Source organism: Myotis daubentonii, chromosome 4, assembly GCF_963259705.1.
Source record: "Myotis daubentonii chromosome 4, mMyoDau2.1, whole genome shotgun sequence".
Lineage (NCBI taxonomy): Eukaryota > Metazoa > Chordata > Mammalia > Chiroptera > Vespertilionidae > Myotis > Myotis daubentonii.
Genome location: NC_081843.1, coordinates 30,246,903 through 30,268,865, shown reverse-complemented (window position 1 = coordinate 30,268,865; position 21,963 = coordinate 30,246,903). Strand labels below are relative to the sequence as shown.

Genomic DNA, 21,963 nt, shown 5'->3' with positions numbered 1-21,963 from the left:
TGTTGCTTGCGTTCTCAGTGTTACAGAGCAGCAGAGCCCATCCATACTGATGTCTTAATATCATCTCTGCTCCTTGGATTTATAGGGTAAAATAAACCTTCTGCCACAGAAGTGTTTATTGATTACTGAAGTACATAGTAAAGCCGAAGAATAAAGTAAGACCAAGTAATCGGTCCTATTCCCAGGGGATGACAGTCAACCCTGGCCACGCAGCCTCAGGGGGCCGCCTTGCGCTCTGGAGCTAGGAGGCTGCCATTTCATTGGGCATCCAAATAGTAAGCAGTGAATGATAGAAACCAGGCAGAAAGAGTGCATACTGTGTGATTCCATTTACATAAAACTCTAGAAAATATACAAATGAATCTATAGTGACAGGAAGCAGATCAGTGGTTGGGCAGGGAGAGGAGCTGGGGATGAACAAAGCACAAGGAAACTTGGGGGAGGTGGATGTGTGCACCCCCATCTTGATCGTGGTGATGGCTTCATGGTGGATATATGAGAAAATGGATTAAATAGTGCCCTTTAAATATGGGCAGTCTGTTCACGTCAGTTATATCTCAATAAAGCTATGAAATAGAAAATAGCAAGCAGTATAGACAACCCATGGCTCACTTAGTGCTGGAACATTTTTCTCTTTCTTTAGGAAGCTCTGCTTTAAGGAACATTTGGAAGGACTTGTGAGACTAAATTTCACCTTCACATTAGGAGAAATGGGGGTTTAGAAGACAATGGGGCCATGAAAAATAAAAAGACCAGCAAAAGGGCAAGATCTCTTCTTCCATCCCTTTTTCATTCTTACATCTGAACCTTAAGAGGTGGCTTGTCATACAATGTTTTGCTAAAACAAAAGAAGCAGAGCCCTTTAGAAAAAAGCCTGAGTTCTCTTCTTACCACCCCTCCCTCTGCCATCACACACCCCCCATCCAGAGGAGAGAGGCTGTGCTCCGAATGTTGGCAGGCTGGAAGGGGACAGGCGTTTTTGACACAAAGAGATGTTTGTTTTCCTTGCATTTTAACTCTTAATTTTTGACACAGTGGGGAGCTCCAGCGGGGCTGCCATTTAAAATGTAACAATGCCATGGTGTTCTGACTGCCTCTGTCATGGGGGTGTCGTGACTGAAGGCCAGGAGACAAAGCAAATGAGGCCAGAGACAGTGCCTGCTGCCGAGGGGCTGGTCTGCTTCTCTGTCGAATGTTTCTCTCCTCTGGCCTGAGGAGGAGTCTCGCAGGGAGCCTGGAGCTGGAATTTGTACAACCGCCATTCAGCCCCCTTGATTTTAATCAGAAATGCACAATTATTCTTTTCCTCCAAATAGAGAAACTCAATCCCCATTTTAAATTCAATTATTGTAATTGCAGCATTCAGAAAAATGGCACATTCATTTTCTAATAAGAGATTGTGGATACCAAATTACTGCATATAGTATGTCAAAACAGGAAACTTGAGACTGGCAGGCCAGTGGGTGTTTTTATCTTGGCAATTTGTATTTTCTTGCAGACAATTTATAGTAATCCTACCCTTCCTTGTTTATGATTCAGAAGACTAGCTTTTCAAGCCATCCTACAATAAAGACTGTTGTTAGGTACAATTTAATTTAAAATCCCAGTTATGAGTCTGAATTCTAAGAAGGGCAATAGTAAAGCACCTAATAAAGGAGGGGGGGGCGGGGCGGGGGAACCAGTCTGGCATGTCTTTGGATCCTCTCGAACCACCTTCTAATAATTGTAGATCAGTTTGTCTCAGGCCCTATTTCTGTTCCTTTAGCTGTGCTTTTCACTCCCTTGCATTTTAAAAAACAAAGCAAGCAATCTGGTTGTGAGACATTGATAGGTGGCCATTATGTTTCAGCAATATGAGAGCACCATTTTCCCTTTTCCCATCCCATTCCAGTTGCTTTTGTTGGCCTAAGGGTGAGTCCAATGTAAGAAAAAATAGTATATTTGGAGTTTGAGTTTCCTAATTTTCTGAAAAGAATATCGTTATGATCAGATTTCTTCAAGAATATGGCATTACCGTCTTAGGATTTACTTTTACCTTGAAGTTGTTTCCATGTATTTCTCATGGCTACATTAAGACAGCCACCACATTCACACACCTTAGCATGCACTCCACTAACCACTGTCTGGTTCTTTATCTCAGCTACACACTTTCTATGACGCCTTCCATCGGATATTCTGCTAATGTAACTTACAAACTCTGGGCTATATTTGGGGAAACTGACCACAGTGTTGAAGATGCTGGAAACCAATAGGTGAAGGATGGCGAGGAAAGCCAGAGAAAGCTTCCTTCCATGTGAAAGTGGGAACAGACATCCCTGGGTGCCCCTGAGGACAGAAGTGGTTGAATTGCTGAGTGCCTACCGAGTGCCAAACACGTTAGCTATAGTCTCTCAACTAATCCCCCGCTTTGCAGGTACCAAAGTTAATGCTCTAGGAAGTTTTATCTCTTCCAAAGGTTACTCTGTTGGTTAATTTTGTTAGATCCATCCCTAAGTAGGCCTTGCATATAAATGAACCTTGTGCACAGGGCTGTCCAGAGAGCTCCTTATTCGGACTGGTCAGAATCTCTGGACAAACTTCAAAATGGCTGGCTTCCTAGTTGTACTAATAATCACCTGGTGTGTGTTTTTATATCTATCTTGTCTGTTTATTTATTCTGCCAATTTTAATTTGAGTGAACATCTTAATAACGTCAAAGCCCACGTCATTATTGCACTATACATAACCTACAAGTTTAGACCCCATATCTTATATCTATGCATTTTATATGAGTCCCTATACACAGATTACTGACTACTATTCGACTGAAGCATAAATCCAAATGGTATCCACCAGTTCTTTTTTCTCATCAAGAACGTAAAGGAATGCTTAGAAACTTGAATTCTAAAGGGTCTTGCCTTATAGATATCTCCCCTTCCCCCCTAATACTATCAACAATAAGAAGTATAAAAATAAATAAATACAAATAAAGTGACTTGCCTTCTTGGTATTTGATCAGTGAAATAAGCCCATGCATTACCAGAAGACTCCTATTGTTCTCTGCTTCAGAGAGAACAGTAGTTTCTGTTTGTTTGGTTGTTGTTTTTGGATAGCATAGTATCATGTCTTCAGACACCGCCCAAGCAGAAATCCTTGCAGAATATGATTTCCCCTCTGGCAATAAAATGACCACCCCCCCCCCCCAAAAAAAATGGAAACCCAACATTTAAATAACTGTTATGTTACCTCATTTCTGAGTTTGATATAACATAGCTTTTATAAAGACTTGGAAGAATAAAGCTATTGAGTCTTTTTTTCTGGCTGCTTTCACATGCTTGAACTGTGAAATTTTCATTCTCACAAAAAAATCCTGTGGGGCATGTATCACCCCCTCTTACAATTAAAAAAAAAAATGGTAGGCTCCAGCCCCAGTGGGTTCAGTTGGTTGGAGTGTTGTCCTGTACATCAAAAGGTGGGTTCTATCTCCAGTCAGGGCACATACTGGATGGAGGCAATCCATCAATGTTTTTCTCTCACATTGATATCTCTCTCCCTCCCTGCCTCACCTCCTCTCTCTCTAAAAATCAATGAAAACATATACTGAGGTGAGAATTAAAAAAAAAAAAAAAAGGTAGGCTCCCAGGTGTTAAGTACCTTTCCCAAGACTGCACAGCTGCTAAGTGGAGGGGTCAGAATTTGAACCTGGGCCAGCCACAGATTGAATGAGCAAGTCCCTGAGCTGGGCACTGTGCTGGGCCTCCTCTGGAGGGAGAGCTGCCCAGGATGGAGTGGAAATGTGGCCCACGGCTGCCTTCTCTGCTGCCAACGGCCTCTGCTCCCTCCGTTCCGTTTCAGCTTGGCTTACCCTTTGCCAAACAGTCAACCCACAAGATGTTTTTCAGGTAGTTCCTTTGGATAGTGCATGAGAGGGAGTGGGGTGGTATATTGTACTTGCCGAGAACATGAAGTCCAAGGCTGAGAACATGAATCAGCATGAACAGAACTGGGTTCAAGTGCTGCCTCTGCCGGTGGAAGCCTTAAATTAACTTCTTAAGGATGGAGAGCTTGTAACGTTTCCCTCCAGGCTGCTGTCAGGGCATCTTTTTCAATGACCGGTGGCTGCTGGCTGGCATTTGTAGGGGAGACGCTCTAAGATGGCTCCTATGGAGAATTTCTCCCCTGGAAGAACCATGCTGCAGTGAAATGCAATTCAGGAGCCAGGCTCTTCCGAAAGAGACAGCTCAAAGCTGCTCTGCTGCCTGGACCCTCCTCTTCCTCCTTTTGCCAGCCGTGGACATTGTCCCTTTGGCAGGGAGTTGAGCCGTGTAGGCGCAGCTTAGCAGTGCCTCACAACAGGCTGGAAGGGAGAATGGCTTGCAGGAGCTTCATTACCTGGGGAAAAAGAACTCGGAGTTACAGGCACTTTAAGAAAGATGCTTTCACTTTGAGTATTGGAGAAAATAGAACAATTACCTATTGAAGGCAAAGTGGATGAAAAACACCTCTGTTCATACTACCCTGATCATTTAATCTATTCAGATTCATTCTGCTTTCTGAAGGGGATTCAAGCCAACTGTCTGTTCTTCCCGGCTGCACCCCATTCTTCTCCAGGCTTCGCAGGACACATGGCGAGCGCCTGAGGTTCCAGCTAATGACAGACATTTCCTGCCTCAGGAGGAGACTCCTCCAAGGGCTTGAGCGTCCTGCACAGTTTCAGAAATATGAAATGAAGAGGAGGGAGGAGGAATCCATAAATCATCAAATTGTTATCGGGCATGGTTTAGGGTCCTAAAACTGCCCTGGGGCCTGTGATGATTCCAGACTGCTCTCTCGAGGAGCTCACCATCTGCTGGGGGAGCAAGACTTACATAAGTGAAATCAGTGAAGAATTGTACTCTATCTAAACTAGATTTCCAACACCTGGCACATGTACTCTTAAAAAAAAAGAAAAGATGCTCTTTGTTAAAGAATGAATGAATGAATGCTTTTTAATACCTACAGAGAGTGCTTTTTTATGTGTCAGGCACCATTCCTTATCCTTTTGTGTTAATTTATATATATTTATCATATTATTATTATTATATGTTTATTAACTCAGTGAATGCTCTCAACAGCCTGGGAGGTAAATACTGTCAATAGTCCCATTTGATAGATGATGAAACTGAGGCACCGAGAGGTTAAGATACTTGCCAGAGGTCCTATAGCTCACATGTGGCAGAGCCAGGATTTGACTTCAAGCACCGCCCTCCTCTCTAAAGCTCAGACCAGCTTGGACCAACCCTGTGCGCTTTGGCCTGCCTCTCCCCCCAGCCCCGCCAGACCTCTCATTTGTAGTTTCTTTTACGGAGCGCATTTCTAAACGAACGGTTGCTCTACTTTAAGGACATACAAATGGCTTGCCCTCACCTGTCAAGCATGATCCTTGTATTTTACCAGGCCCATTATGAACGCAATCTTTCTGTCGAAAATTTGCATACCTCCTTTCTTGAAAAGTAATGACAGCAATTTCTTTCCCTCCGCTCACTTTCTGAGTGTCTCATTTAACGGCACCTGTGAAACCGACAGGCGCAGAGATGAGAAGTGAAAGAGAGCAGTTGATTAAATCATCATCAAGTCGGCCTCAGAAAGTCAATTCTGCTTGCCGTCTGCAATGATATCCTTTTATCTTAAAGTAATGAGCTATGGCACTTTTGCATCGGGTAATGCGATAAGTTCTATTAGCATGTTCCATTTGCCTCACAAGCAAGGGCAAGTCATTTTAGCTAGCTCATATCACTGCAATCAAAGCAATTGGCTTCCCAGGCAGAGAAGAAAGGGAAAAGGCTCAGGGTGATTTCTATGGATCACAACACAGCGGAAAAAATAGACTCTTGTATTATTTTAACCCGTAACATACTTTTCCTTTTTGCTCATCAGCAGATTTGGGTTTTATTAGCTAACACAGGACTCTGAAAGAACCGAGCTTTGGTTGAAGCAAACCTAGGGGGCTCCCGCCCCACCCAAGGAAACCAGAGACTGATCAGGAAAGGGAAGAGTGCAGCACTCCAGGGTCACATAGGGTACCGCCAAAGAACACAGAAGAATGGGTCTCCCTGCTACTAACACTGTGGACTCATAATACATTCTTGCTTTACACCACCTTCAAAGTCATCTGTAATAGGTCCCTAGGCAGGCACGGATTAATGCTATTGATGACTTAGAATCGGTAAATCAATGACAAAGAGGCAAAGGATCTGGTGCTTAAGCTTAAAAGAGATCTTTTACAAATCACCCAGCCCCAGACTGAGTTTTACCTTTGGACAAGAAATTCATTTTTCTCATTTTGCCAACCACTGGGCTTTGTGGGCTCTGGGTTTTAAGTAAATTTCGTCTTTGGTTTTATGTATGTTTATACTTGGCAAAATGCGACTTCCTTTCTTCTAAGGCAAGAAAATGCTGAACTCTCCAAATATTTGTGAAATATCCACTTATTTTCCTACTTCCAAAAACCCCACGATATTTTAATGAGCTAAGTGGAAATTTACAGCATACAGAGTGTTTTATGAAATACACCTGGATTTCAAAGTGACAAAAAGAAAAAAATATTGATGATAAATTTGTGAGCTTTAGAACTTCAGGTGTGAACAAAATGATTTGTCAGTATATTTGCACTTCTAATCAGTAGTCAAAATGAACCAGCATAGTAGGCACTTTAAAATTATTTACTAGTATTGAATGAAATTGTGTGATCGTCTAAGAGACCCTAGAGGGAGAATAAGAAGTGTTCCCCTAGCCCCTCAGATCACATCGGGCATTTGAGCTCTAGCCAGTACAAGCTGAGAACTTGCAAAATTGCCCAATTCTGCAGGCTCCCCCATGCGGGGAATCGCACTTCACCAATACAAAATTCCAGAAGCTTCTGAAAGCTTACTTTCAGTTATACCTCAACGGCTGCATATTGCTGGGCCTTATATGATTTTCAAGTGTGCTCATTTTGTAACTGTCAGAAACTTTGTTCTTATATTTTACGCTATGTTTGGCATACCAATTTTTTTTATTAGGCTTTCATTTTTGGGGGGTGATTTCATTTGATCAGACATAGTTATTGTGGCACTAGAGGGGAGGAGGAACCAATGGCATCATTTTGTAATCAGGAAGACTACCTCAAATCTTCAGGATTAAACCTTTTATTTCTAGGGCCCCAAGAGCTTTAAATTTCACTTAAAGTCCAAGACTGTAAAAAGACTGTAAGCCATGGCAATGAGGGCTCTGTGAGGTAACAGAGTCGGACAACAGCTAGTGGCTGCCCGTTGTGCATGTACCAGGACCTGGGCAGGTGGGAAGATGATAGTGGACATGTTTTTAGTCACCGTGCCACCACCTCACTTCTTTAAACAAGAAAACCAGTGTCATGGTTTCTGCAGGCGGCTTCTTCTGAAACTGCTTTTAGGTGAGGGCTGTCTTTACGGGCTTAGATAAACCACCTGCCCGCAAGGGGAACCGATTTGTTTTGTTGCTGGCAAAGTTAAATTGTACCTGGTGTTCGGCACAGTGGTTTACAAGTTGGGGTTCTCCCTCATTTTCCTCTCATTTCCTTTAGGCAGGAAGGAGAATAAAATAACTTTATTCAGCAATGGTGTTCAGCCCTGACATCTTTGGTGGCAGTGATAAATGGATTTGAGATACGAAATAACTGCTCCAGCAAGGTCCATTGAGCAGAATAGAGAGCAATGCCCTCCTCAATGTCATTGCATGTGATATATTCAATGATTGCCACTTTCTGCTTAAGAATGCATTCCATCACAAGGTCCCTAGAATTCCATTTCGTCCCCTCATTCTGAATGAGGCAGGGAGGTGTCGCAGACCTTGACTTGCTTCAATTTGGATCAGAGTCTTAAAACACAGGTATTGCGATTCCTAAATGGAAACGAGAAATGTTTGCTTTTGAGGACATACAATAAAGTCATAATCACATAATAGAAGATATTTTCTTCTGAGCCCCAACGCTCAGCTCTTCTGACAATTCTAACGCTGCCCAGTGTGTTCAAACATACATCCCGTTGTATTAAGCAGTCAAGTTAGTCCGTGTTTCCTGTGCCTTCTTCCTTTGGAATTACTTGTCTTTTAAATCATAGTTTGCTTGTGTTGGGTGGAATCAACCACACTTGGAAGAATTCCAAAGAAGAACGGGATAAATGTGTCAGTATGACCGAGCCCCTCCATGTCCCACTTCCTGGAGATGCAAAGATGAGGAAGGCGCTGCCCTTCCCTGGGTGGGATCACTCTCTGGTGAGGAAGACGTGTGGCAAACAGTGAAATACAGTTTTGGGAGGGATGGAGACAGAAGCAATTAATCATAAAAAACATTAGAATTCTAAGAATTCTTCTAAGAAGAGTATTGGAACAGTCACTGTGGTTTTAGAGGCACATGAAAGGTTTTTAGGCCCTGACTGGTTTGGCTCAGTGGATAGAGTGTCGGCCTGCGGACCGAGAGGTCCCAGGTTCGATTCCGGTCAAGGGCATTTACCTTGGTTGTGGGCACATGCCCAGTAGGAGGTGTGCAGGAGGCAGCTGATCGATGTTTCTAACTCTCTAATCCCTCTCCTTCTTCTCTGTAAAAAATAAAATATATTTTTTAAAAAAGGTTTTTAGGTAGAAACTTGATGGAATAGAGTGGCAAGCAGAGGGAATCGTTAAAGGCTGAGGGTGTGACCAAGTCTCACAGGTGTGGCTAGAGCAAGGGGTATGTTGGAATTTCGCTACTCAACAGTATGGACACAGACCGAGGCCCATCCATCAGCTGGTTGTAACTAGTCTGATATGAGGTTAGTAAGGTAGTTGAGACTAAGCATTTGAAAGCTTTTATAACAATTCAATAGAGTAATTTTACATCTTTTAAATCAAATAACATAGTTTATGTCTTTTTTATTTTTCTAGCAATTTGTTTTTTAACTGTATATTATAAAATTATTGGTCACAATGTATTGGAAAACAAAACAAAAACAAACGGCCCATCTCCACAGAAAGGCTGAGGAGCACTGTGCTGAAGGCATGGCTAGAAGTTAGGGTGGGGAAGTTGGAAATGTCATGATCACATTGAAATTGAGGAAGTCCACGGTGGTCAGTAAGGACTTGGATCAGAAAAAGAAGAGACAGTGGGTCCTGGAAGCATCATTAGCCTCTTGTGATGATAAAGTAAATGCCTGCACTAAAGTGCAGTGTCCATGCCCGTGGAGATGGAGAGGATTTAAAAGGTAGAGTAGATAATGTTGGGTGAGAAAGAAAGGTAGGTCTGCTCAAGGATGGTGGGAACAACATGGGAGAGGGACAGGTTGGGTAAGCAAAGGATGGTGGGTCTAGATTTAGAGGGATGCTTGAGTCTGAGGTGTTTATAGGGCTTGAGTGGGAGGGGATTAGCACAGAGAAACGTGTTGATAATAGTTAACATTTATTGTCTGCACGTATCCTGAGCCATGCATTGTCTAAGTTGTTTACACATATTATCTCATTTTATTCTCATCTTCTTATGAGGGAAATGGCATTATCACCCACATTTACAGCTAAGTAAACTGAGATGTATAGACTTTACCAAAGCCATGTAGCTGGCAAATGGTGAGCATAGAGATTTTCAGTCTCAACATAGAAATGGTAGATGGAACCTAGGGACTCTTCAAGGACTCCCCTGGAAGCCATCTAGAAACAGTGGAACTGCAGGTGCTGCTCTGGGGAGACAAGGAATTAAAGAATATGCAGAGCGGGAAGGGCCATGAAAAGATACAAGGGAAAAACAATATTGGCAAACGTGTACAAGGGGAAAATCTCGGATGTTCAATTGAAACAATGAAAATATCCAGCACTAGGGAACTTTTTAGCTGTTATTTACAAGTCAAACAGTGGATTACAGTGCAGCCTTTTTTATAAGTGTTGGTACAGGGTCAATGTTACTCATGAAACTAAAGTATTTGGCATATTATGCAAAAACAAAACAGGTTACAAAATATTAGGATTTCATTTCCTAAAATGTGTGTGCGTGAAGAAGGGAAAGGATGGAGAAGACTAGAAAGAATTGTACAAATAGGTTGACAGTGTCTCTGGATGGCAGATTGGTGGGTGACTTTTTAAAATGTCGTCAATAAATATGCATTAATTTTTTAAAGGAAAAACTATTAGGTAGGTGGGTGGGTTAGTTGGTTTATTGGTTGATTGAAGAGTTTAAGGGGGATGTGCCATGTCTGGGACAGGAAGGAGGTGCCTCTGAAGGTTCAGGTCTAATTTGTGAAGCTGGCGGGAGGAAGAGGACGATGAAGTGCATGGTGATGTGTTGGAATGGCTGCGTGTAGTCAGGTGAGAAACTAGTCCCTTTCTAATTCTGCCTTTGAGGCACGTGGTTTGGATCCCATACCTCGTTTCTCTCTTTTGTCTGTGGTGGGTTTGGGTGGTATCTTTGTCTGAAGACTGAGTGACCAAGAATTCTTCCCCGGGTGGGTTAGTATAAGGGCTGGTTGTTCCTTTTCACTGCTTGCTTTTAAAATGCAGGAAAATATTTTCAGCTTTGCACAAAGGGCTTTGAAATCTAGTCATGGAGAGTCCGCTGTCACCTCGAGCTGGTCGTTAGCGTGCAACCTGTTTGCTAATAAACCAGTGCAGGACCTCGATGTCAAAATGCTTAGACTGGCCAAACCAGCGGGGACCCCGTTTCTGCATTTGACGTGCCTTTTCCATTTCCCAGCCTCATGCAGAACATGCACCTGAATGAGGAGGTGGCTCAGTGTGAACTCTGATAAATTGGAGTGGGTACCTAGGGATTGGGGAGCAGACACTTCTTCTTTTAACCTTTCAAGACCAAGAATCATTTGGCCGAAAATCCACCAAGTATGGAACTTAGGGTATGAAAGCTGCACAGTGTATTAAATGTGAATTTGAGACCATGAATTCTCCCCACACTGACTCTATAAAACAGCCTCCCTTTTTCATAAAGCAGGCCCATAAACCGCTGCCAGCGAAGCAGAAAGACTCCTTAGGCCCATGGCTGGCTTTCCGTCTGGAGTTGTCAACAAACCCCCTTTATGAGTGGAATAGACCTCTTGTATGTGCCGAGCTTCTGGCTTTTTACAGAGTGTGTTAGGAGCCAGGCTAGGCAAACGTTAGGCGCTGTTTGCCGAGTGCATTTATTGCTTTTGCATAATTTATGAGCTGGAGGGGTTGACCATCATTCGTCTCTGCCAGGGGCTGGCACTCGAGGCTCCAGAGAGCGAGGCTGTAAATTGGATGGCGCGCTCCTGCTGAGCTCACGGCAAAGTCCTCGGGTCAGTGTGGGAATTTAATACCAGAAATGGAACTGTTTTCTCAGCGCACCATGTGGGCCCCCGCGCAGCAGAGGCTGTTTTGGCAGACTCTGCGACTGGCCTTGTCGAGGAGCTGTCACTCACCCGCGTGTTGCGTGGGGAGCCTGAGCGTTTTTAATCGGCTTGGCATCCGTGCTGCTTCCATAATGGATACCAGTAGGTCTCAGCTCCCCACCATATGCTTAGCTCTGGAGACAAGGTGCTTCTGGGTATATCAGTAATTACTTGATGCGGAATTAAGTGGACCTTGAAATTAGAACTGGACCGTTGGAAAGCAGGAAGCTTAACACTTTGATAGAAGTACCCATTCCCAGGGACACACTGCTGTTAGGATGGGGGGCGGTGTGGACACTGGAGGTTCTTTCCCGACCTCCCCACTCCCTCTGTGCTCCAGCCGTCAGCGGTCATTGCTTACCTCACAGGTGGCTGTGAACAGCTGGGAAAATGAGCCTGCCTGGCCAAATCCTCGTCCCTCTTCCATCTCCACCCTCTCCCCCCCCCCCAAATCATGCTTTGTCACCCTTGAAAATGTGCCCAGAACTTGGGAATCTCAAGGAAGGCTTAATTAAAGGCAATGGGGAAAGCACACCATCAGGAGAACTGTTCCTCATCTGTCTGTTGTTCTAGGCCAGCGGTTCTCAACCTGTGGGTCGCGACCCCTTTGGGGGTCGAACGACCCTTTCACAGGGGTTGCCTAAGACCATTGGAAAACACATATATAATTACATATTGTTTTTGTGATTAATCACTATGCTTTAATTATGTTCAGTTTGTAACAATGAAAATACATCCTGCATATCAGATATTTACATTACGATTCAAAACAGTAGCAAAGTTACAGTTATGAAGTAGCAACAAAAATAATTTTATGGTTGGGGGTCACCACAACATGAGGAACTGAATTAAAGGGTCACAGCATTAGGAAGGTTGAGAACCACTGTTCTAGGCCTTCAAAGTCACCATGTCACCATTTTCTTTCTCAGCTCATTTGACTTTTTACAATAGAGAAATCCACTCATCAGGCAAAAGAGAGTAAGCTTAGACCATCTGAGGTTGAAAGCTTGGTTGAAAATGATCCAGATGTACTTGGTTACAGTGCTGTCACTAGAACTCGGGTAAGCCTATGGCAGCGAGGGGCCAGTGGAAAGAAAATGTGACAGCCCTCCAGTCCTCACGGCTGTGATGTGAGCCCCTAAGTGCTGGTAGCACGGACAGCTGAGGCTGGGAAGAGGAAGCAGTCTCCACAGTGTGTCTTATAATACCAACATGTCCCTTTGGATGGGGTGAGGGTTATTTTCAGTTGTGGTTTCAATACTATAACTGTTATCTGAACAAACAAGTCCAGAGGTGGGCCGCTCTGAGGGTGGTTCAGGTGGCTCAATTGTGCCAGGGTTTTTCTTCCTTTGGCCCCATCATCTTGTTTTTGTACTTGGCTCTTTTGCCTCATATCTGCAAGATGGCTGCCCCAGATCCAGACATCACTTTCTCAGGCAGTCATGTTCAAAGGCAAGAGGCAAGTGCTTCTGCTTTTCTTTCTCTTTTGAGGTGAGAAAATGTTTCCAGGACCGTCAGCAGACATTTCCTCAAGTCTCAGCCAAAAATGTATCTATGGCCACCCTCAGCTGCAAGGAAAGTTGGAAAAGAGAGAATATCTGGCTTTTTCATTCTCCAAATGTCAGGAGAAGGTACAGACTAAGAGAAGGGATTGTGAATGGCTGTGGGTATCTAGCCAGTAGTGACTGCTGTATAAGCAAATTTATTTTCTGTGTCTGTTCATAGCAGCATCAACTCCCACATCCAGGTGGCCACACTAAAAACCTTGGCAGCATCCTCAACTCATCCCTCTGACTTGCTTCCCATATCCATGTGTTATCAAGTCCTGTTGGTTCTACCTTCAGAATTGCTCTACCATCTGTTCATCTCTTTCTCAAACCACACGCCCTGCTGGTGTAGACAGTGCGATGGCTGCCAAACTGGTGTCCCCATGACCCGGCTTCTCCCACAGTGCACTCTCTCCTCCACCGTGGGAAGCATCATCTTAATAGAACATAGCTCTGATCATGCACCCCCTGTTCAGAGTCTGTGTTCTAACTCTATTTCTGCAGTCATGCACCGCAACAGTGTTTCAGTCAACCACCACATATGATGGTGGTCCCCCAAGATTCTAGTGGGGCTCAAAAATTTTTATCACTGAGGGACGTTGCAGCTGTTGTAACATCGTGGTGCCACTCGTTACTGGTGTCTTTGTGGAGATGCTTATGCAAACAAGCCTACTGCACTGCCAGTCCTATAGAAGTGTAATTCTGTGCAGTACATAATGCTTGACAATAATCACGACTGTGTTATGGGTTGATGTATTTCCTATCTTTTTCATTATTATTTCAGAGTGTATTCTTTCTCTTATAAAAAAAAGTTTGCTGGAAAACAGTATGTGGTGTTATCCCAGCCACAGCCTCATACAGCTCTTGTTTCCTGCCTCTCTTGAGTGCCTCCTTCTCTCCTGTGCTTGACTGAACCTCGTGCTGTTTTGTACAGAAGCATTCTGTGTAGGCCAGTAGCCCAGGAACAGTAGGCTAGAACCTGTAGCCTCGGTGTGAAGTAAGCTCTACCATCCAGGTTTCTGTAAGCGCACTGTGTGATGTTCATACAACAATTACATCACTAAACAGCATATTTCTCAGGACATATCCTGGTCACTCCATGGTGCGTGACTGGACAGCTAAACTGAAAGCTACCTTAAGGACAGACAGCCCTGGGTCTTCTTTAAACGTCCGCCGTGCTTCTCAAAGGCATTTGGGTGAATGAACTGTTTATCTGCTGTGCATTTACTTTAACAAAACATGTCCCTTTAAAAAAACAACAAGATATTGGATAACAGAACATTCTTGGTTTTTTAAAACATTTGTATTCTTTATTCCCTTTGAGTTAATTATCATTCCTGGTTATCCCAAACCCAGCTCAACAGTTGGCACATGGGATCTGTTAGACATGGTGCAAGTGAGTCTGCTGTCCTAAACTTTTTTTTTTTTTGGCCCATATTGTTGATTTGGTACCCTGACCTCTATCCTTGGCACGTATTTTATGGAGAACCTTCCCTCTGTTCTCTGGAAAAGGCAGCCTCCCAATGGTGAGCCTTACCCATTATGCTCTATTCCTTTCCAGTCCGAATGAGAGAAGGCAGTGCCCAGCGGGTTACCTCTTTTCTTCTAGAAACGCACCAGGGGTGAGACAGCCATTGACAATAGAAGGTAGAAGGTCTCCATTAAAGAATTGATTTTGCTCTCAATCCCATTGAATGATCTTGGTTCACCTTAACCCTGTGGCCGGCTTGGTTCCCGCTGGGCATCCCCTCTGCCATGCAACAGGGGAGGGCTTACTGGGGTGATGAGCATACACCAGACTGCCCACAGGAGAGCCACAGAGCACAGGCACAGAGGACACAGCGGGCAGCTGCTCGGCATCCTGCTTCTTACCCGTTTACCAGCACTGGGGCCGAAGAATCTCCACCCAGCTCAGACCATGTTCCTTTTTCCTTCGTTGGTCTTGCTTTTGTTTTCTGTATTAAAGACAAAAACCTACTCCATTTTTGCACTAACCCTCATTCTCTTGTTTTCTTTTTCAGTGTGACAGCGACAGTGACCAAGAAGAGAAGGTAAGACTCCCCGCCCCCAATTGTGGGCACAGTACATAGACACTGAACACCATGGTTCTTCCACACACGCTGCAGGGGGTGGGGTGGTACCAGCTTCATGGGGGCAGCACCTTTCTCTTCTGTAAAGTCAGGTTTTATTCACATAGTGATGTTTTCTTTGATAAGAGATAACAACTAATTTGTGAGGTCCACTTTTTTTAAATAAGCCCTTTAATAGTGCATATATGTGACACTAAGTTTTCACATTATAAAAGATTTCAAAAGAGGAAATGATTTATTTTCATAGCCATCTGATTTTTCTTTTTTAATCCTTGATTGGAACATTAAATGTGCTAGTATGTATTTATAATGTCATGTTTTCATTTATCTTACTGGCCCATATGCTTCTTCCTGCTTTTCTGTGCATATGGGCCTTCTCGATGGAGATGTCAATGGTAATGTTTCTAGGAATGTCATCCTGGGGCGAGGGGTGAGCAGAGGCGGTCAGAGGGGAACTGCTCTCTCCCATCAGGTGGATGGCCAGGTGGGAGGGCAGTTCTTCCAGCAGATGCGCTCTGTTTCGAGGCTGATGGCCACCAGCCTCGGTGTATCCGGTTCCCCGTGGGTGAGGAACGGGAGCTCTGGGTTGAGCTCTCAGAAGACTGGACCACGGCCTGGTAATGTGAACGTCCTGCTGCTGAAGCAAAGGGATGGTTTGTCTGTTTGGTCTTTCTTCCTAGGTATTCAAATCCCCCAACCCAACTTCTTTCCAGTTTTATTCCTACTTTCTGTATTTCCACAAGTTACCTGAATATTATGGTTTATCGGTTACTTGGCACCCAAAGGAACTGCTGGTCCTCCCTTCCCTTCCCCAGTTTCTGGATCTGTCCTGCGGAGCCGGCGTCCCTGAGCCCCATTTTCCATCTCCTCCTACCTGCTTGCTGATTTTATTCAGCATCTGCAGTTAGCGTTTACTGGGATCTTTCCATCAGCCCAGACTCGCCCTCCTCCTCTGCTGCCAGCCTCCGAGAGAGATGTGAAGGCTCTTGTTCTGTGCTGTTGTTAATTTGAATTCAGCATATGTAGCCTGTTATAAAATGCGAGACATCATCATTTGAGCAGGTCAAGCATATTCAGATGAAGACAAATGGTGCTTATTTGATTTCCTTAAAATCAGGAAATGAAAAAAGTGCTCTCTGGAGAAATCATGTTCTGCCTGACTTGGATGATAGACCAATGCGTGTCCCCAGATAAGAACAGGCTCTCGCCCTGAGGTTTTTATCTCTGAAGGACGGCCAGGACTGTCAGCTTGCTGACATGTGCATTATCCGTGTCATTTTAAACAAAGTGACCTATGGAAGGGTGTGCGGTGCTGTGACATGGTAATGGGCTGTTGGATGACAGCGAAAGTACACGCTGCAAAGGGGGCTGTGGACTAGTCTTTTGTTTAACTGACAGCTAGGAACTTCCTTACTCCAGCCCCCAGAGTACGAGCTGCTTCGAAGCCAGTCTCCTGGTGTCTCGGGCGCCAGTGTGTAGTGGGTGCCAGAGGTGCATGGGCAGCATGGAGGGCAGTGTTCAAGGCGTGCCCACCAACCCTTGGAGCCGTCGGGCCATATCCCATGTGGCAGGTGTCACCACAGGCAGCAGGCAGGACAAGTACCTGCTGCCATTCCAGCGGCTCTTCCGCAGTGATGGTGGGCCTCTCTGTCCAAGGTGGTGGCACTTCTCCAAGGGGATGAGCCTGCTCGGGTTCTCACAGCCCCTTAGAAGGCGCTGAGAATTCCGGAAGCGTCACCTACCAGCAGTGGTAGAGGTGGTGAGGATGTTTGGTTTTGCATTCTGTGTGCATGTCTTCATAGGCAGTCTCAACCTGGCGGCACACCCAATCACGGGGAAGCTGTGAAATCCCCACGCCTGGGCCCGTCCAGGCCCGACCTCAGAGTCCTCCAGGTTTCAGCACCACTCCTCAAGACGATCAGCTAACGGTTCATTTGGGCAATTACCAAGGCTGCCCCTGGCTTTCAGAGGGATCCGGTGTTTCCACCTACTGCAAACTAATCCTTCCGGGGACCAGATTCCCAAGTCGTTGCTGTTCGGGCTTCAGTCTATGAGACCAGACTGTGGGTGGTGGGAAGTAGCCCGTGCCCACCACTCAGTTCAGGACGATTAAGGGCAATGCAGGAGAATAAGGGATGAATATAGGCACGTCCGTGGGAGTGGGGAGATGGCAGGGGAGGGGCGGGCGTTCGGACTGATCCTCCCTCCTGTGCGCACTTCTGCCTCTGTTGCCCCCCACCCCGCTCCTGTCGTCTTTCCTGTGGACTGTGGTGGCCCTGCAGGTCTCTTCAAACCTGGGAGCTGCTCCACAACCACACTCACTTCACCTGTCGCTGCTCCCCTCCCCGGGGCATTCCCCCCAGGGCTCCTGACAGGAGCAATTGGGACTCCTAAACTGCAGCCAGGCCTGCTCGCCCTGTTATGGTTAAGACTATCAGGCTCCCCTTTTGGACTGGGATTGTCCAGTGTTTATCACTGGCTTTAATACCATCCCCCCAGACTTGTGCTCTGTGCCAGAGCCCGGGCCCTGGCAGCCTCCTCTGTGCCAGAGCCTCCTGCCTGGGCCCTCTCGGAGCCCCACAGCTAACCGGGCTGCTTTCATGTGCCCCTGGGAGGATTCCCGTTCAAATCTGAATTGCTAATGGTGGAAAAGATGCCACTCAGTGTCCCGGGATCCCGTCAGCAGCCCCACCAGGGATGCTGTTGGAGGCAGAAGTGAGACTTGTAGGGCACCCACTGGGACTTCTCTCTGGAAGACCTGTCATTCTCTTACTCCGCGGGGATCTGCAGAGCTGGCGGTCTAAAATTAGGGTACTGCATTTCACACAGCTGACTGAATTAAGATAAACTCTGCTTTCCTCTGATACGAAGCTGTAATTTATAAAATGATACCCTTACTAATTAATGTGGAAGTGACTGGGAAAGGGGCTGAAAAGCAGAGCTTTCCATAAATGCAGAAGATGTACTTGTGGGTGGAAAGGCTTTGATGAGCCATGAGCAACACATCTCTCCCAGCCTCCCCTCCCAGCCAAGAATACATTTTACACAATATCAGAGAGCCGGGAGGGCTCTAGTGAGGTGGGAATGGGCGGAGTTGGGAACGGCTGGGGCGCTGCACTCAGGTGTGGGGTTGTCTTCACTGTGGTAGGTGACAGAGGCAGCACTTGGCGCCTTAATCACCCACATTAAGCAATTATTCCAATCCCCCACTGGAAATGAATTGGCATCATGAGAACAAAGAGGCAACATACACATTTCCACATATTTGGCCTATATTTCCTCTTGCTTCCTCTTTCTCTGCCACAGCAGCCCATTATGCCAAAGAACACCCTCCTATTGGGTCATGAAATTCATGTGAAGACTAAAAGTCATTCTCTCTTTATATACTCATCCCCCTTTTATTGTGTGGGCCCCGTGGCAGAGTTGGCTGGAAGGCCTAGTGTTCAGTGGGCCAACACTTGGGCATCCGAGCCCGGTGGCCTAGGCTTCTTTCTGACCGTCCCTTACCATTTTGTAGCTTGGACAAGCCTCAGTTCTCTCATCTGCCAAATGGAGATAACAATAGCTCCTCCTATAGTCTTGTGACAGTTCAATAAAGGCACTTGGCTCAAGGCCTGGGGCTTAGTGTGTGCTCCATAAATGTTAGTTTCATTAGTTTTACTTGGGTGAAAGGGGAGAGACCCCTCAGGGCAGGAGGAAGCCTACCCTCCTCTTTAGAAAGCTCAAGCTCTGCCAGGAACCTGCCAGAGGACTTCAGGGAGGATTGGATTTCACTGGAACCTGGGGCTCAGCCTTCATCCCCAAGGGCGCTGCTTCCTGCTACAAGCTGAATGGAAGGGCAGTGAGATTCAGAAGGGTCCCCAAACAATGTATTTTGAACTCCTTATCTTAAACATCAGGCTTTCTTTTGGGCAAAGCCTTGGAGCCACAAGCAGGCATGCTGCCCTGGAGGGTACAGCTCTTGTCCCACATACCAAACGCTGTTGGTTCCCAGATGTCCAGGGAGACATGCTGATTCAGTACATCTGGGATGGGGGCACAGCGTCTGTATTTTTTTAAATGCTTCCTAGGGAAGTCTGGTACACAATTGGTTTTGAGAACCACTACCTTATAACAAATGTCAAAGAGAAACATACTTTTCCATTGTCTAGGCTCTTAACAATTTGAGAGTTCAGAGGAAAGACTAGAAAACTATGCAGGTATTTGTGCACATGCCCCCACATGCTTATGTTTATAGATGCATGACATATGCACACATGCAAAACACACATATACAATCTCGTCACAGATAAGAACTCGTCCCAGTTTCCTCATGCAGTTTTCAGCGTGAGTCAGGATGGCAGTTCCTCTGTCTGGGCTCTTAACCATTCGAGTGACCTCTGGGGAAGGTTGCCTTGCTCCTGTGGTTTGCTCACCCGTGCCTGGAGGTCTCCTGGGACTCTGGCCAATGGCAAGGGCAGTACCACTTCTTTTCCACATCAGCTTCGTCTCCCCGACTTGCACCCACTTTTTGGTTGCATTATAATTCTTTAATCCATGCTAAATTTGTAGGTTTGATCATTTTGTTTTCACTTGTGTGGGAAGGGTGCCGTTTCTAAGAAAAGCAGCGAGGAGACCAGCAGAGGCTTATGTTCCTAGCTCAACACAAACCACATGCCTCACTTGGCTCCTGAAGGACTCAGAAAGTGCTGAGATATCAAACTGAAGACTGGGCATGTGGCTGTGCTTAGAGTGGAAGAGTCCCACCCCTTGACTGGCCACGTTTCACAATCGGTCAAGATTGTGCGCCCTCAGCAACATTCCTGAGACTCAGAAGGCCCTCATTGTTGCTTTCCCATCCCTGGTTTGAAACAGGAGGTGTTCTGATCAGGAGACAACGCAGAGATGCTGTGCTGTTTTGCAGCTACAGAGAGGAATGTCCTCCTCCCTTCCAGTTTCACAGCAGTAGAGCCAACAACCATTCCCCAGGCGGCGAGCAGGGGCCCATGTTCTTGTCTTCAGATCCCCAGCTCTAGTATAATGCCGGGCACAAATTGGGCGTTCAGTAAAGTTCACTGTTTTGCTAAATTTGCATTTCCTTTCCTGGATACTCCTCTCCAAATGGAGGGGATACATGAAACAAGTTCAGAAAAAAGTTCATGTCAACCCCAGTGTTTATTTTCTGAATTCCAACAAAAATGTGCTCTCATCTTCTGCCTTCTATATTTATTTTACAATTTTGTTTTCTCATAAGACACTTCTAAGCCATCTGTAAATTCACTAGCTTATTTGGAAATTTCTACAACTTCTGGCAGAATTTCAAGAGCTTTCCATTTTGGGTGCCTGATTTCCATAATGCCCATCCACTTAACCTCTTTTTACTGCTCTAAGATTATGTCTGGGTCAAAATTGTTCTTCCAACATCATCATATTTCCAACTGCCTTAATTCCATCATATCCATCCAAAAATTCTACTAATACAATCTTTGCATTAAATTTCTATTGCAGATTATTTTTAATTCTGACTTTCATTAAGTTCTTCTCTTTTTTTTTCATATCACAGCATTTTTATGCCAAACCAAAAATTGCTTCACTCACATTGAATGTGTATGTTGAATATCTGCCCATTAAGACCATGCCATGCAACTGAAAAAGCTAGAGGTTACAAGTGTACAGATTTTTTATTAAATGTAAATTAATGAAAAGAATACTCAAGAGTTACTGGAAATTTGTCAGACGTCTTCAGTTACATTCTTATTCTGTAGGATGAATAGAGAGGAGAAAGAGCAGGTCTAGATGTTCTGTTGTTCATTGTGAGAGGGTAATGGAGAAGGATACTCTGAAGACCTGTTTCTTATTTCTCACCAGCCAGCTGTGTGGCCTGGGGCAGGTTACCTAATGTTGCTGAGTATTAGTTTTGTCGTCTATAAAATGAGCCTGGATTTAATGATCCAACACCGAATATCCTGATTTTCTATGTAGCTATTTACAGAGGCCCAACAACATGACAGAGTAAGAGGAAAATTAATATGTGAATTATTTCCTCTTTGCCAAGGTACAAGGAAGTTATATAAGGATTGTCTTCATTCTCAAATTCCTAAGAGGGAATGCATATAGTGGGTAGGTCAGAGCACATCTCTGTTGACTCTTCCAAGTAACTGAAGGAAACATTCATATCCACTTTTTCCCCCCAAGTATCTAGTGATGAACCAACATGGGCATTGTAGTTGCTTAACTGTGTTATGTCTGTCACCATGCACCTGTCAGTAGGCAGCAGAGCAATTAGCTTAATCTCTGTTCCTTAATAACTCTATTTGGGAGTGCATGGGGACACATGAAGAGCTAGCTTACATAATGTGCTTTAGGAACTCACTGGACTGATAATAAGTATTATTTGAATCTATAAAAGGAATTCTGGAAAAGTGCAGGGTTGAGTACCTGATTCCACATCCCAGAGAACAGGTCAACTGCTTTCTCCTAGAATGAGCCATCGGCTTGGGTTGATGACTTACCATGAAGGGACGTTGCAGAGCCAAGGAGGAGTCTGGGGGAAGTGATGCTTTTCATCCTCATGAAATTGAATATGAATCCTGAGTCATCTGAATAGTTGGAAGGTCCTAGTAAAGGCTTTTGTACTGGTGACACGTTTAACAACGTGAAGTATGCTAGTGGCTTCTCATGGCGTATAATCTGGGCTGCTCTTTGATTGTTAGAAGAATGGGTCTTATTATTGTTAATTCCAGTTGGCGAGTGTTCTGTCCTTAATAAAGATGTATGAATTTCTTTGTAGTCATGCAGTGTGTGTGTGTGTGTGTGTGTGTGTGTGTGTGTGTGTGAAAGTTTCAGCTGGAAGGTCCGATCGCCTTCTTTCTCTGCATCTTGGAGCTCTGAGAGTCACACTGAGAAGCACTGGCTGTAGACCTGCATGACATCTCCCACCACTTAGAGAGGGACCAGGAGCCGCTTTCTCCTGATGTTCCAAACCCAAGC

General features: G+C 45.0%; 1 protein-coding gene across 9 annotated transcripts in view; it reads left to right on the top strand.

Annotated features, from left to right (window-relative positions):
* Window positions 1-21,963, top strand: part of AUTS2 (activator of transcription and developmental regulator AUTS2) — a 1,126,706-nt gene that overhangs the window by 793,147 nt on the left and 311,596 nt on the right. For all 9 annotated transcript variants that reach the window (XM_059693405.1, XM_059693404.1, XM_059693397.1 and 6 more), the window contains exon 5: window positions 14,926-14,955. In XM_059693405.1, coding sequence (XP_059549388.1) covers window positions 14,926-14,955 — 30 coding nt within the window. The remainder of the gene's footprint in view (window positions 1-14,925; window positions 14,956-21,963) is intronic.